Genomic DNA, 13,298 nt, shown 5'->3' on the forward strand with positions numbered 1-13,298 from the left:
AAAAATTATTATTATCGAAAGTAACAATCTTTGTTAAATAAATCATTTATTTAATGATATTCTTCTGCAGTGTTGCTGCTTTTTATATTACTTTTTATATCATAATTTAGTTTTGACATCTGTTTTCTTTAAATTGAAAACTTGAAGTTCCACAATAATAATGATCAAGCCCAGTAATTATTCATCAATAAATAATCATTATAATTTTGCTTGTATCAGCAATATTATACTCATATTATTATAATTATATATTTAACGTATTTTACAAACTAAAAAAAAAAACTTGGTAAAAAAGCTGAATTATATTAGTCTAACAAATTTAATGATATTTTAATCCATCGAGTCTAGTATAAATATATGCTCAATAAAATGCGACATCTTTAGATATCAAACACCTTCGACAATGTTGAATTTTAATGAGAAAATTCAAAAATTTTTTTTTTATCATGATTGCCCGATCTATATATTTGCTGTCTATGTAATCTACAGCCCGAAGTCCACCCTCTGGGACATCCCCGCCATGATGGAAACTTAAGTCGCAATATCACGAAATCCCACATCGCTGCTTATCGTATATAAATACCATTCGAATGGTCTCGAAGTTCAGTCGAAACATACGTATTACCAGCACAAGTTCCCGATTCTTCAGCTTTACGGCTAAGAACTTAAACCGGAAATTAGTTCATTTCTTTACATATCCAAATATCCAAAGCAGTTTCATTCATGGAGAATACAGTAGGTAAGTCTGCTTCTTTCATCGAGAAAAATATGTGTCTATCAATATGTTTTGTCATAAAAAATGTATAATATAAAAAATAAGTTTTCGATTATTTCATTTTTATAAATTATAATTTTAATAATTATATTAATAATTGTGTAAATAATGTTTTTATATAATTTTTTTAATTTTATTTCCTAAGATAAATTATTATGTAAGGCTCTTTTTTATAAAGCGTGGAGCGAAATAATTCTCATTATTTAAATAATAAGAATTTATTTGATCAAAAAAATTGTAATATTAATAACATATATTTTAATGTTACAAGTTTTTCTGATAAAGAACTTTCCTTCTTTTATGAAACAAGTTTTATGTTATAGAGCCAAGTTTGAGAATCGTTCGTCGTCGTTCTTCAGCATCCGAAAGGGCGAAAGAGATAGAAGCGATCAATTGCATTGTTTCTGGAAAAAATGTTCTAATAACTGGCGGTGCAGCAGGATTGGGCTACGCCTTTCTTAATCATTTCTTGAAGCACGGAGCAAAGGTATGTTTAATAATTAAGATAATAATTTGCAGTTTAAAAATTCAAAAAATTTGCAGGAAATCTACATAAAACAGCATTACATAAATAATTTATAATTTTCTCTATAAATCTATAAACTATATTTAGAAAAAGTCTATTATTTAAATAAGGCTCAAATTTTATAATATAAATATAATTATATAAAAAAAGTATAATTATATAAAAAAATCTTTTATTAAAATTTATATAATATTTCTAATAATTAAGAAAACACACTCTTTTCTAACATTATCTTTTAATTGAATTAATATTATTCTGTAGATTAAATTATTTATCTCTCTCCTGTTAGATATAAAATATATTGCTGTCCCTAATTCTACTAAATTCATAGAATAGCATTAGCTGTCTACAATACTAAAATATTTAAATTTGTTTTACAATATTTATAAAGTATCAATATCATCTCGGCACTATTATATTTAAATTTATTTCATATTTGTTACAGAAAATAATTATATTGGATATCGATGCTGAAACTGGCAAACGAATTGAGCTCGGTGTTGAAAAATCTTGCGGCGAGAAGAAAGTACACTTCATACATACTGACGTATCTAATCATAAACATATGACTGGTAAATATGGAGCAAGATTTTCAAATTGTGTAAATATATGTTACTATCATTGAACTTTTTAGAATATCTTATTTTTGTCTATATCAATTTATAGAAGCTTTTGAAGAAGCATCAACGCTATTAGGAAACATTGACATCGTGATAAATAACGCTGGCGTTTTAGATGAACGAAGATGGGAGAAGGAAATCTCGGTCAACATTGTGAGTATCGTTGATAATAATTTATTGATTTATTAATAACTTTACCAATGATTTCCTAATTTTATCATTTCTTTATTCTGCGATGTTTTCTCTCTCAAAACTTTTACAATGTTTTTCTTACCTCGAATATATTTCAAATAATTTCGTGATTTTTGTGTCATAAGATGATTTTACCAGATTGCATATAAGAATATATAAAAAGATTGGAAAATAAATATCATTAATAAGTACTCTTATAGAAATTTAATACTGATCAATTTATTATTGAAATACAGTAATAAATCACTTATTTGGAGTACTGAAAGTACTGAACAACAGTACTTTTAATTCTTAAAATAAATAATTGCTATCTTTCAGTATTAAGTTGACCAGTAAGTAATTAGGGAGCACTTATAATGGCTGTAGCCATAATCTATATAAGAATTGACTAATCACAGTCTAGTATTCTTCTGTTACAGTTGAATGTCAGGGATTGACTACTTCAACTGTGATTAGTTAATTTTTACAGATTATGGCATACGATTAGGGCCAGTATAATATAAAATGCTCTCTTAGATTTCTATAAGGTGTAATACCTGTAATAATAAAAATAAAGAGTAGATTCTAATGTGGTATATCAATGTTAGGGAGGCATGGTCAGCACCGCAATGCTAGCTGTACAATATATGAGCAGAGATACGGGCGGTCACGGTGGTATCTTAGTAAACGTGAGCCAGCATGTGGATATTCGAAACACAGCTCAACTTCCGGTTTACACTGCCACGAAGCACGCCGTCATCGGTCTATCGCAGTCTCTATCGGTAATTATACAGAATTGAACGCAGTTAAGTCCATCTATTATTCAAGCAATCATCCTAAAATAGTTACTTACAAACAAAAAGTATAGTTACTTATAAACTTCCAATATTCTACAAGATTGTTATCTTATAGATTGTAAAATAATGAAGTATTTAATTTTTATTATTACTTATTACATATATGTATATATTATTATACGAAGTTTTCATAATTACATTTACTCTGCAACAGGATCCTTATCACTACGAGAAGACCGGTGTTACCGTGATAACTTTGTGTCCAGGACTAACGGAGACCGCCTTAACAGTAGATAGCCCTAATAAACTTCTTTCCAGAGTCATGAAAGCAGATTTCGTTAAGAATCTTGAACAGTTCCCGATACAAACGTGAGTCATTATTAAAATTGTCTCTTATCCCAGTCAGAAATGATAATGAAATTGACATCGAATCGACATCGATTCAATGTCGATTCCATTATCATTTTTGACTGAGTATACCAAACGTTTGACATAAAACAGTCAGATAAATTAACCAGTGCATGCTGGATAATAATAAAACATAATAGCGTTCCTGCTGTAGAATTAAATTATAATATAAATACGAATGTCTTTTGTTCCTTCAATAAATTTCATAATATGATGGTTGTTCAGAAAGTAATGTCCCACATTTTTTCCTCATCCGATAATAAAAGTAGAAAAGTGAAATTTTACATGTTGCAAATTTGAAGTTTGAAAAATTTAGGGTATTACTTTCTGAACACCTCTTGTAATTACAAATAAATTACTTATCATTTTTTTTTTAACGAGACAACTAGCGAAGATTTAGGTCTTCGTGATCACACACATCTTAAAAGTTCCATAATGAACTGGGTCAAAATGATTCCAGAGTGCATTTAATCAATTCCTGTTATTCACAGTTTTCGTTCAAAAAAAATTATTAATTAAGTTCTGAGATCATTTTGACTCTCGTGATCATAAGAGTTAAAATATCAGTTCCATAAAATTTAGTTCGTAGATCCTGACATGAACATTACATCTTTTCCGTGCTTACATATGACTGCCAATTCAGCAGAGATAAATTTCTCAACGGCTCATTGCTATTTAATCTTGTTTTTGCAGGCCTTACATAGTCGCGCAGGGTCTGATGACGATATTAAGGATCGGTGAGTCTGGCAGTATTTGGGTTATCGAGAGCGGCAAAGCGCCTTACGAGGTTTATGTACCGAATCCGCGTACTCTGCGTCGTCATTATAAGAACAACTTCCCACACGTTGTTGATACTAAGGTCGCGGAAGGTCGCGCGATAAGAGAAGTCTGCGACAGTACGAGGACAGGTTTGATGAGCTGCGCCTGATAATCGACGAGCGCACGACCGTGATCTCTCACTCTGTTTAGGGCAGAAATCTTCGATCCACGTGGCGAACGTTATCTGGAGACTTTGTATTAGAAGATATTTCACATGTAGATCAGTGTAACCGGAAGTGTAGAACAGACGAGATGCAATTGAAGCGATACTTCGCGGGAAATAGTATTCCCGAGATTCTTCGTAGATAATTTTCTATTACAAAGTTTCATGCATATTTCCTTTTTCCTCAGTCATCCAATTGTATTCGCTGGTTCACGTTTCTATCATAATTTCCTTAAATACACGCATACATGTTCAATCTTTTTTTTTTATTTCTTATTAATAATGCCAGATTGTATGAAGGTGCCTGTGATAAAAAAATTTTATAATAAATATTTTTTAAAAATAAACTATTATAATCTGAAAATAAGACCTTCAAATTTTTCATGCAAGTTTCGTACTGAACTTGTAAGATTATAACTCATTATATGCTGCAAACTACAATTGTATTCGTTATAAATGGCGACTTTCGATTATATTGATGCTGGGAATTTATAATGTATTAGTGATGCGTTGACGATTACCTTCGAGCTATTTAAAGATATCGGACGTAAGAAGTTCATGTGCAAAAAAAAAAAAAGAAAAAATAGATTCAAGTTATGAACAAATGGAACCTGTTAATCTATGTTTGCGATATCGTGTGTAATAAATCATTCTAGTTTACTGTGTCGCTTATCAAGCATTTAAAACACTAGATGTAGCGCATGGAAGACGCCGTTTTTTTTTCTTTTTACATACATTCTAATCACATCGCATGTAATACGCAGCACACTTTAGTATCGCCATACGCACGATAGTTTTACCAACAACATATGTTCGAGTCCTATTAAAGACGTTATATAATTTTATTTACATCTGAGTACATCTCCTTTTTTGAAAAACTGCACAACACGCATCTCTTATATCTCGAGTCGCTCTTTAAAATTCGCGTAATCTAGCATTTAAATTTGTAAATCGTCATCTTTCACATTTTGCGCATTTCGTCGAAGGGCGGGGAAGGACGACCCGCGCCTTACAGTTCTCGACTTACAACTTTGTGAAGAAATAAGAAAACTTTTCATTCGATTGTTGGAAAAGTAGTGTGTAGGAGATCGGAAATGACACGACGACGTGTTATTTCATCATTTCAATATTATTCACCATCGGAAATCACAATATATCCGCTGTACAAAACAAAAATTCATTCTCGCGTACATTATAAATTTTTCACATGCTCAAAGCATGAAACTTAAAAGTTAAATTTACCATATCTTTTTTTTCTATTCATTTATTTCATTTTATAGTCCTTCCTTTTACTTCACTCTGCATTTTCTCTGATAACCTATTGGAGGTTTGCTTATCAGTTATGTAAATCTCAAGTTGCGTACATGTGTGTATGTGCGTGTGTGTGTGTGTGTGTGTGTATACATATATATAATATTTGTATGAGTTTGGGGACTCTGTACGAGCCATAGAAAAATAATAGTCGCAAATAATGTTCTTATTCTGTTTCTTCCACGTCTTATATTTTTAAGGATATTATCATGCTTTTATTCTTATTTGCATCGCCATTTAACACAATTCTACCCACAGCGTCTTCGTGCATTCAAAAGGATTCTTCGAGAGCGTGAATAATTAATTAATCAAATTACGAATAAATTATTTTTATGCGTTTGACGCTTTAAAAATCTTTATTAGGTTTCCGAATTTGCACCTGTGCATACTTGGATCCCATTTATATTTATATATTAATAAAGCGTTATTCCAAGATTGGAATGATTAGGTAAATTTATGAAAAAAATAAATTAATTACTTTCATTTAAATATACATATATAGTCATTATTGTACATAATATTGATAGAATATTATGTCATTTAATAATAAATTATTTTAAATATTTTCTGCTTGTATACATGTATATTGAATACAAATTTTTCTTGGAATAAGCGTTATTATACTTTCAAAATTAACAAAAAAAAAAAAAAAAAAAAAACAAATTGATAAAATACTGATTTAAGATTACAATGTTTTTGAAAAAAATTACTTTTAATAAGCATCATACAAACTTCATATCTGATATAATTAATTACTGATTATAATGCAGATATCTATTTTAGTTTTACTAATTAAGCTACTCTTATACATATGAGAGCAATCGAAGAATCCTTATTTGCAAAACACGACGACAATTATGTAACATGATTTAGAACTTAGTTACTTACAATAAGATTGACACTTACATCTTTCTAATTCTAGATGCAGATCTTGCAAAGAAAGAGTAGGCGGACAATAAGATTACAATTTAATAATACAAAAATTTTCATATAAACTGGCTTTCACTTATTTCCCACTTATGTTCATCCACTTATGTTCCATCCTAAAATTATACGTTTATATAACTTCGTGCCGAGGACTCGAAAAACTTTGTCTGCGTACACTCAAAAAAACCAAAACAAAAGAAAAAAATATAATTTTTATCAGATTTATCTTGTACTATATAGCTCACGATATTTCTATTCTCGACAAATGCAATTAGATACAATCGATTTTTACATACTTTGACGAGAAAGTACTTTTATGCACGTCTATTGCCATTCACTTCCGATATACGGATACAAACCAGCTATTCCATAACGACCAGTATTATCAAGTCACCATCATCATAAAGCCATTCCATAATCATATATAGTCAAATCTTGAGAAAACCGACTGAAGAATGATCACGATTGAATTGTACAATTTTTTCCCTAACTATAAACAAATATATTATTGTTTATAAAGCGGTTTCAGATTACTTTATTAAGAATTTTGTTAACAGATATATTTCAAGTAAAACTTATGACTAGCCTTCTTACGAGTAACTTCCTTCCTTAATTATTTAGACATCTGAATTCACACAAATAAGTATCAATGTAAAAAAGACCAAGGAACGATCTAATCATATTGACTTCACTTCCTTAACAAAAACATTCTATTCTTTTAACACCAATCGTGATCATTGTCGATTAAGCGGTAAGAAAATTTGTCTCTAAAAGTACCTTCTCCGATCATCTAGTCGCAAAATATCGATGCAAAGAGTCATATGCGCCAGCAACGTCCATATGTGCGATTCTTGTCACCTAACACGTAACCACCGGTTTGGCGATTGCAAACGCGTTCCGTTATATAATATAATCTACATTTAATCCGGCCGTATGTATCTTCTGTTATTCGACTGCCAAATTCTAACCCAAATCAGTCCATAACGTAGAGCACATATCGTAAAAATCTTAATCTATAGTTGTGTATACTTATACATAGCAGCACATCGCTTTATTCTCTCCCCAGCATATTTTACTCTTTCATGCCATACCGATGACAAATTAGATCCTTTTTTTTATTTAGATAACTTTTGCCTGCGATTGAGAGGCAGACTGTTCGTTGGTCGCGCGATTTTGACTCCCCGTATTATTCTGTAGTTGGTTAGGGGGTTTGCGATTACCGCCCCTGCTACCTCGATAGCCACCGCGGAATCCAGCATTATTGCCGCCACCACTACCTCTGAACATGCCTCCCATTCCGCGACCGTAGTAACCACGGCCGCGGAATGTACCGCGTCTTGTAGAAGCTACACCGAATGTTTCTGAATTCAGTTTTCGTTCTGTTCTCCAATCCGTACGTTGGAATCGCCTGGAAAAAATTTATACCGTATACAAAACATTTCACAGAATTCAATAATTTTCTTTCATTAAAAAAAAAATTAAAAATCATAGCTGTACTGTGAATTTATATAATCATTTATTATAATCACACGGTGATTATATTTATTAAATATTCTCTCAATAAAGCTTACCCTTTACTCCTTTCAACAGCTTCACAGCTAATATTATCAAAGAATGATTTCGACTTATCGTAGTGAACAATTTCCGGTTCCTCCTCGGGTTCACCTTCACCAGCACCTGTCTCGTTTCCACTGTCGTCTTTTTTCTCATTGTCAGTACCATCGATTTTCGTTTTCGCCAATTGCGACCTATGATATTACATAAATGTATTACATTAACATATAAATTATATAAATTAAATCATTGAAACATAATTTTATAAAATAATGTTAATGCGATGCGTAAGCGATTCGTATTTATTAAAATTACGATTGCTTTAAATTCGCACTAAACTTTACTTTTGCATGGTCTCCACATTGGTCATTTCAACAGTTACTTGAAATGAATCCGGCACGTAACCATGCAGAATCAATCATCAGTGTTCATAGCGAACGTTTATGCTCACCTCAATTCTTCGAACTGAGTATTAGCTTGTTCAAAATCGTAGTCGTTATCAAACTTCATCTTAGGCTTGATACCATCCAAGTTGTTCGCTTGATTCGTACGGAAACCACCACGTCCTCGACCTCCTCGGCCTCCTCGACCTCTCATGTTGCCGCGGTTTACCCAACCACCACGGTTGCCTCGACCACCCTGCATATGACCTTGATTTTGGCCATCTTGTTTCATGTCCCTCTTCGTATCATTATATTGATGAGACATACCCGCGTTGTTTTTGGTACCTCCGTGGCTAAACATAATAAAGAAACTATTTATCAAAATTTTATGAAGCTATATCATCAGTTCAACAACTAACTATAATATAAACCTATGTAAAATTGTTTTATATTTGTATAAATAAAAAATTTAACAAATCAAGCAAATAAAAAATTGTGAAGTACGATTGTATTTTTAATATCAGGATACTAGAAGATAAAACTATTATACGCATAAAATTATGATCGTTTCATTTATAAAAAGAAAATTAATTTCCTAAATGAAATACCTATCATGATCTCGACGAGGCGGTTGGACGGTCCTAATATTTGTCTTGTCATTCAATTTGCCAATGTTATTGCCCTGCTGCTGTTGTTCATGTCCTACCTGAATACCTTGATCCATAGTTGGACTTTTCCTTGTCAATAAGGATGATGTAGGAGTGGTAGAACGGGAACCACCACTGATGAGGTCTAGTACACCTATTATTGCAACATGTGAATGTGTCATATAATAAATACATTTTTATTAACCTATGGAGACCAAATAGCCGACCAAAATTGCAAGCATTTCTAGTCCAACACGAAACTTTAGTATAAGAAAATAAAGACAAACTTTTCATTCCCAAAGTTCGAAATGAAAGACTGCTACTAACTTCTACAAAAGTTTCGCGTGTCTAATGTAAAATAAATCTCTAGAGGATTTTTATAAACAATTATTATTGTTTATTATTACTGTAATTGCTATTTTGTTACACATTATAATTTAAGCATAAATGAAATAAAATTGAGAAAAACATGCAAATGCAAAAATATTTTCTATCGATTTTAGAAAAGAGAAATGTAAAATCAAATTGTATACATACAGATTAAAAATGTTAATAAATATATATATATATTTTTTATTAAGATTTTTCAAAATTTCAAAAATATACAAATTTTATTATACATGTAAATGCATATTGCTATTTATTCATTTAAAATTATATTTCATTAAAATGCATATAAATATATATATAGAAGGCATATAAGCAAAGCATGAAGATTGCAAGATATTAAAAATCTACGTAAGTGTGCAAAAAAGACAGTAAGTAGTTTTATTAGTAGAATAATTTCAAATTTGTTACTATAATGTTAATTATAAATAATATATTTAAAAAGATATCAAAATATATCATTACGTATTCCAGAACGCATAATAATTTATGCCATTTTCTGAGAGCGTGAAACGCAATAGAGAAAAGCATTACCAAAACAGGAGCAGCAACAAGCATGCCAACAAGGCAAGGGATATTTCATAGCAAAAACAGTTACCATCTTCCAGAGATTGATCTTTTGGTAATGGGTCGATATTGGCCGTTGGCAGTGAGTTTGGGATAGAGATGGCATTGGGTTCAGCGGAGCCCAAGCTCAACTCACTTGGCTGTTTATTCATTGCTCCGCGAGGATCTCTAGCTGCAGTTGGCATTCCCATTACCGGACCCATGGCTCCCATACCCATGCCATAGGGGGCTCCATATTGGCCACCCATTGGGCCCATCTGGCCCATCATCGGATGAGCATAGCTAGGCTGTGGTTGATACGACTGCTGACCCATAGATGGCTGCACCGTCATCTACAAACAATGATAATCAAATCAGCTAAAATTTATCAATATTTAACATATTATAATTAATTTCATTTTTAGATAGATATTAATTATATTTACATTCTGTTAAATTTAAAATATTCCTGTACAAAGAATATAAAAATTTAATAATTACCTGCACGATAGCTGGATCGTTAGGAATAGAACTAACATTGTTGACGACTCTGATGTCTTTGATGTCTGATCCGCGAAACAGAATGTATTCATATACTTGATTTTGTGGTGCCACAGGAAGTTGAGTTTCTCGATCTTCCGTACCAAAGGAACGTACTACGAAAGTAACAAATTAGTTATTTGAAACTGTCGTAATTAAAGGTTCACCATTACATTCTATTAAATTAATTAAATCCTTATTAGATTATTAAGTAAGTTTTAATTAAATATATCTTTATTTGTTTATTAATACTTGAAATAGATAAAAAAATAGACACTTATTCAAATTCTTTATATTCAAATTCTTTATATTAACAATACTAATATTTTGCATTCATTGTAGAAAATAAATTTGTGCAATATCTATTTTTTTTTAACACATTAATTAATATCATGGAAAGAGAAATTTTATATTTATATGTGTCTTTGATATGAGAGTAGTATATTTCCAAGAATAATATTTGTTCCTAACTGAAATATTCTCTAAAGTCATTATCTATTCAGCAAAACCAAGGGGACAAGGAGACAAGGACATGTAAACATTCGACAGAAGAAAGAGACAAACATTCCATACAAACGTTATACATACCAAACCTAAATTCAAAATTACATCCTCAGCATCAATATAACGTATTAGCAGATAATCATTTAAGTTCTTAAAGTACCCGTAAAATATTATACGGCGAACTTGTATTTATTAAAGTTAAATAGAATTTTGGAATTGCCAGATTTATCTATTACTATGACTGTGGTCAAAGTCTCGCTACAAATGCTTTGAAGCGTTTGATAGACCAATTAGAAGAAAGAATTTTATAAATTGAAAAATGCTTCAAAGCGTTTGCAACATAGTGTTGACCATACCCTATATATCGATAACCTACTACTAACATCATGAAAATTTCAATGTTAGGACGACTCGATTTTCGTTCGGTAACTTCGATGATTGCTAACCGCGAAACCGCGACATAATCTCACGTAAATCAAGCGATCCGTAACAGTTCCGGCATTCGGCGTTTGCGCCAAATATGCGGATCAAAACGCGACGCATTGGCATGATGGATCGTCTCAACAGAAATTAGGGCCAATGGAGCTTCGATATCGACTGTTCGACAAACATACGTTACGATGGAATTACAGGTCGCCGCGACCCCGGTTGTTTTGCAACGCGCGATGCCGAATCGCAGGTGTCGGCGACTTTCTCCAAAGATTCTCCATGCATCGGTACGCGACTTGACGACGCGATCGGCATGAAGCCGGCGAAACGGCATCGACAGACAGTCCGGATGGAACTCTGAATTCATGCATTTCAGAGCAGTTTTCCGGAACGACTTTCCACGGAGTTACAGAGATGTGACCTCTACGTTTGTTCGCGACAACGCGAACGTAACGAATCATATAAAGGTTCCCGCGTCCAGTGACACGAAAACAGGGAGACTCGGCGACAGGGAGACTTGCCGCCGGTCACGGGGACTCCAGCCGGTCGATCGGGTGGACGATCTCGCGGAGTGGATAACGAGAGAAACATGGGATACGAGAATCTCGGCGACGATAGTGGCGGCAGTAGCGGCGGCGGGATGGCACGGTGGATACGGTACGACGGGAGTCCATCTTGGATTTCCGTGCTACTCACCGTTAGCCAAGGCAATCGTGCACTCCTGTGGATCGACGGTGAACAAACGACCCTCATAACGAATATCCGCCTTCGAGATCAAGCTGATCTTCGAGCCCAGCTCTGGCATACCACCGCTCATCTTGACTCTGACTCCGTCGCGCTCCGATCGATGTGATTTTATGGGATTCACGACACCATCTGACGAAATCGTCCAGCTGACAGCAATGGTCGGCGGCGGACTACTTGCCAAGAGTGCCAACGACGCGCGGCGCATGCGCCCGAATGCTTGCGCGCGCGCCCTCCAGGCTCCAGGGTTATCCTCAAATGGCGAAAATATTCCCGACGCTTCGCAGGAGTGTGTATACAATAAAGGATATTATTCCATTTGTACGACAAATTTGTTAAGGGTATTGATAGACTACAAGGCAGAGAATTTATTATTCAAGGCGGAGATTGGTGAACTTTTTTCATTTTTAACTAATCGATATGTTTGAAAAATTTGTATTTGATAAATGAGATATATCCAAAGATATCAGGCCCCTATTATGTAACTCTTAATGACAGTATCGGGCCCAGGAATAATTATTGATAATTACTGACATTAGCAACTGTTTCAATCATCCGATTAGCCTGCAATGGAATAAGAACTCGGGTACAATGAAAGGAATAAGCAGCAAGGAGACCTTGTACTTAAGACTTCCCCAGCAAACGAGAATGAATTGAAATGAATTGAAATGGATTCAGATTTTCAGAAATATTGATTCACGAATGTTAAAATAGATGCTTTTCAATCTTGAATGCATTTTTACTCATTTATAGGAATTGCATGGAGCATATCTCTATGCCTTTCAATCTAAAAATAACATTAGCTTTTTCTTGCACAACAACACAATTGTGAATACTGTTCAATTCAAAATTTTGATAAATTTAATTTATCAAAAATAAATTTAAGAAAGCCTTAAGTACAAGGTCTGACTATGAATACAGGCATTAGGCTCTGTGCACAATAGAAGGAATAAGGAATTAGGAATAAAAAATTAACGATTTTAATCAGAATTCAGTATATATCGGAATACATGATTTCTGATAGATTGAAATCGTTTATTCTTATTC

General features: G+C 33.0%; 2 protein-coding genes across 3 annotated transcripts; one reads left to right on the top strand and one right to left on the bottom strand.

Annotated features, from left to right (window-relative positions):
- The first annotated feature begins 594 nt into the window (after nt 1-594).
- Nucleotides 595-4,646, top strand: LOC147910657 (15-hydroxyprostaglandin dehydrogenase [NAD(+)]-like). Its single transcript, XM_087416689.1, has 7 exons — nt 595-739; nt 1,099-1,262; nt 1,747-1,873; nt 1,968-2,074; nt 2,701-2,874; nt 3,104-3,258; nt 3,991-4,646. The coding sequence occupies exons 1-7, from the start codon at nt 724-726 to the stop codon at nt 4,223-4,225; spliced, it is 978 nt and encodes a 325-aa protein (XP_087272815.1). The 5' UTR covers nt 595-723; the 3' UTR covers nt 4,226-4,646.
- Nucleotides 4,647-5,091: 445 nt separating this feature from the next.
- On the bottom strand, nt 5,092-12,429 carry tral (LSM14 family protein trailer hitch). 2 transcript variants are annotated; one of them, XM_011069752.2, is made up of 7 exons: nt 12,204-12,429; nt 10,536-10,690; nt 10,192-10,387; nt 9,063-9,255; nt 8,523-8,807; nt 8,089-8,265; nt 5,092-7,925 (listed from the first exon to the last, which is right to left on the bottom strand). In XM_011069752.2, the coding sequence occupies exons 1-7, from the start codon at nt 12,322-12,324 to the stop codon at nt 7,637-7,639; spliced, it is 1,416 nt and encodes a 471-aa protein (XP_011068054.2). In that variant the 5' UTR covers nt 12,325-12,429; the 3' UTR covers nt 5,092-7,636. The 2 variants fall into 2 exon arrangements, with proteins under 2 accessions (XP_011068054.2, XP_011068046.2); XM_011069744.2 differs by having other exon boundaries at nt 10,087-10,387.
- Nucleotides 12,430-13,298: the final 869 nt, after the last annotated feature.

Source organism: Acromyrmex echinatior, chromosome 2 (assembly GCF_024713525.1).
Source record: "Acromyrmex echinatior isolate Ae372 chromosome 2, ASM2471352v2, whole genome shotgun sequence".
Lineage (NCBI taxonomy): Eukaryota > Metazoa > Arthropoda > Insecta > Hymenoptera > Formicidae > Acromyrmex > Acromyrmex echinatior.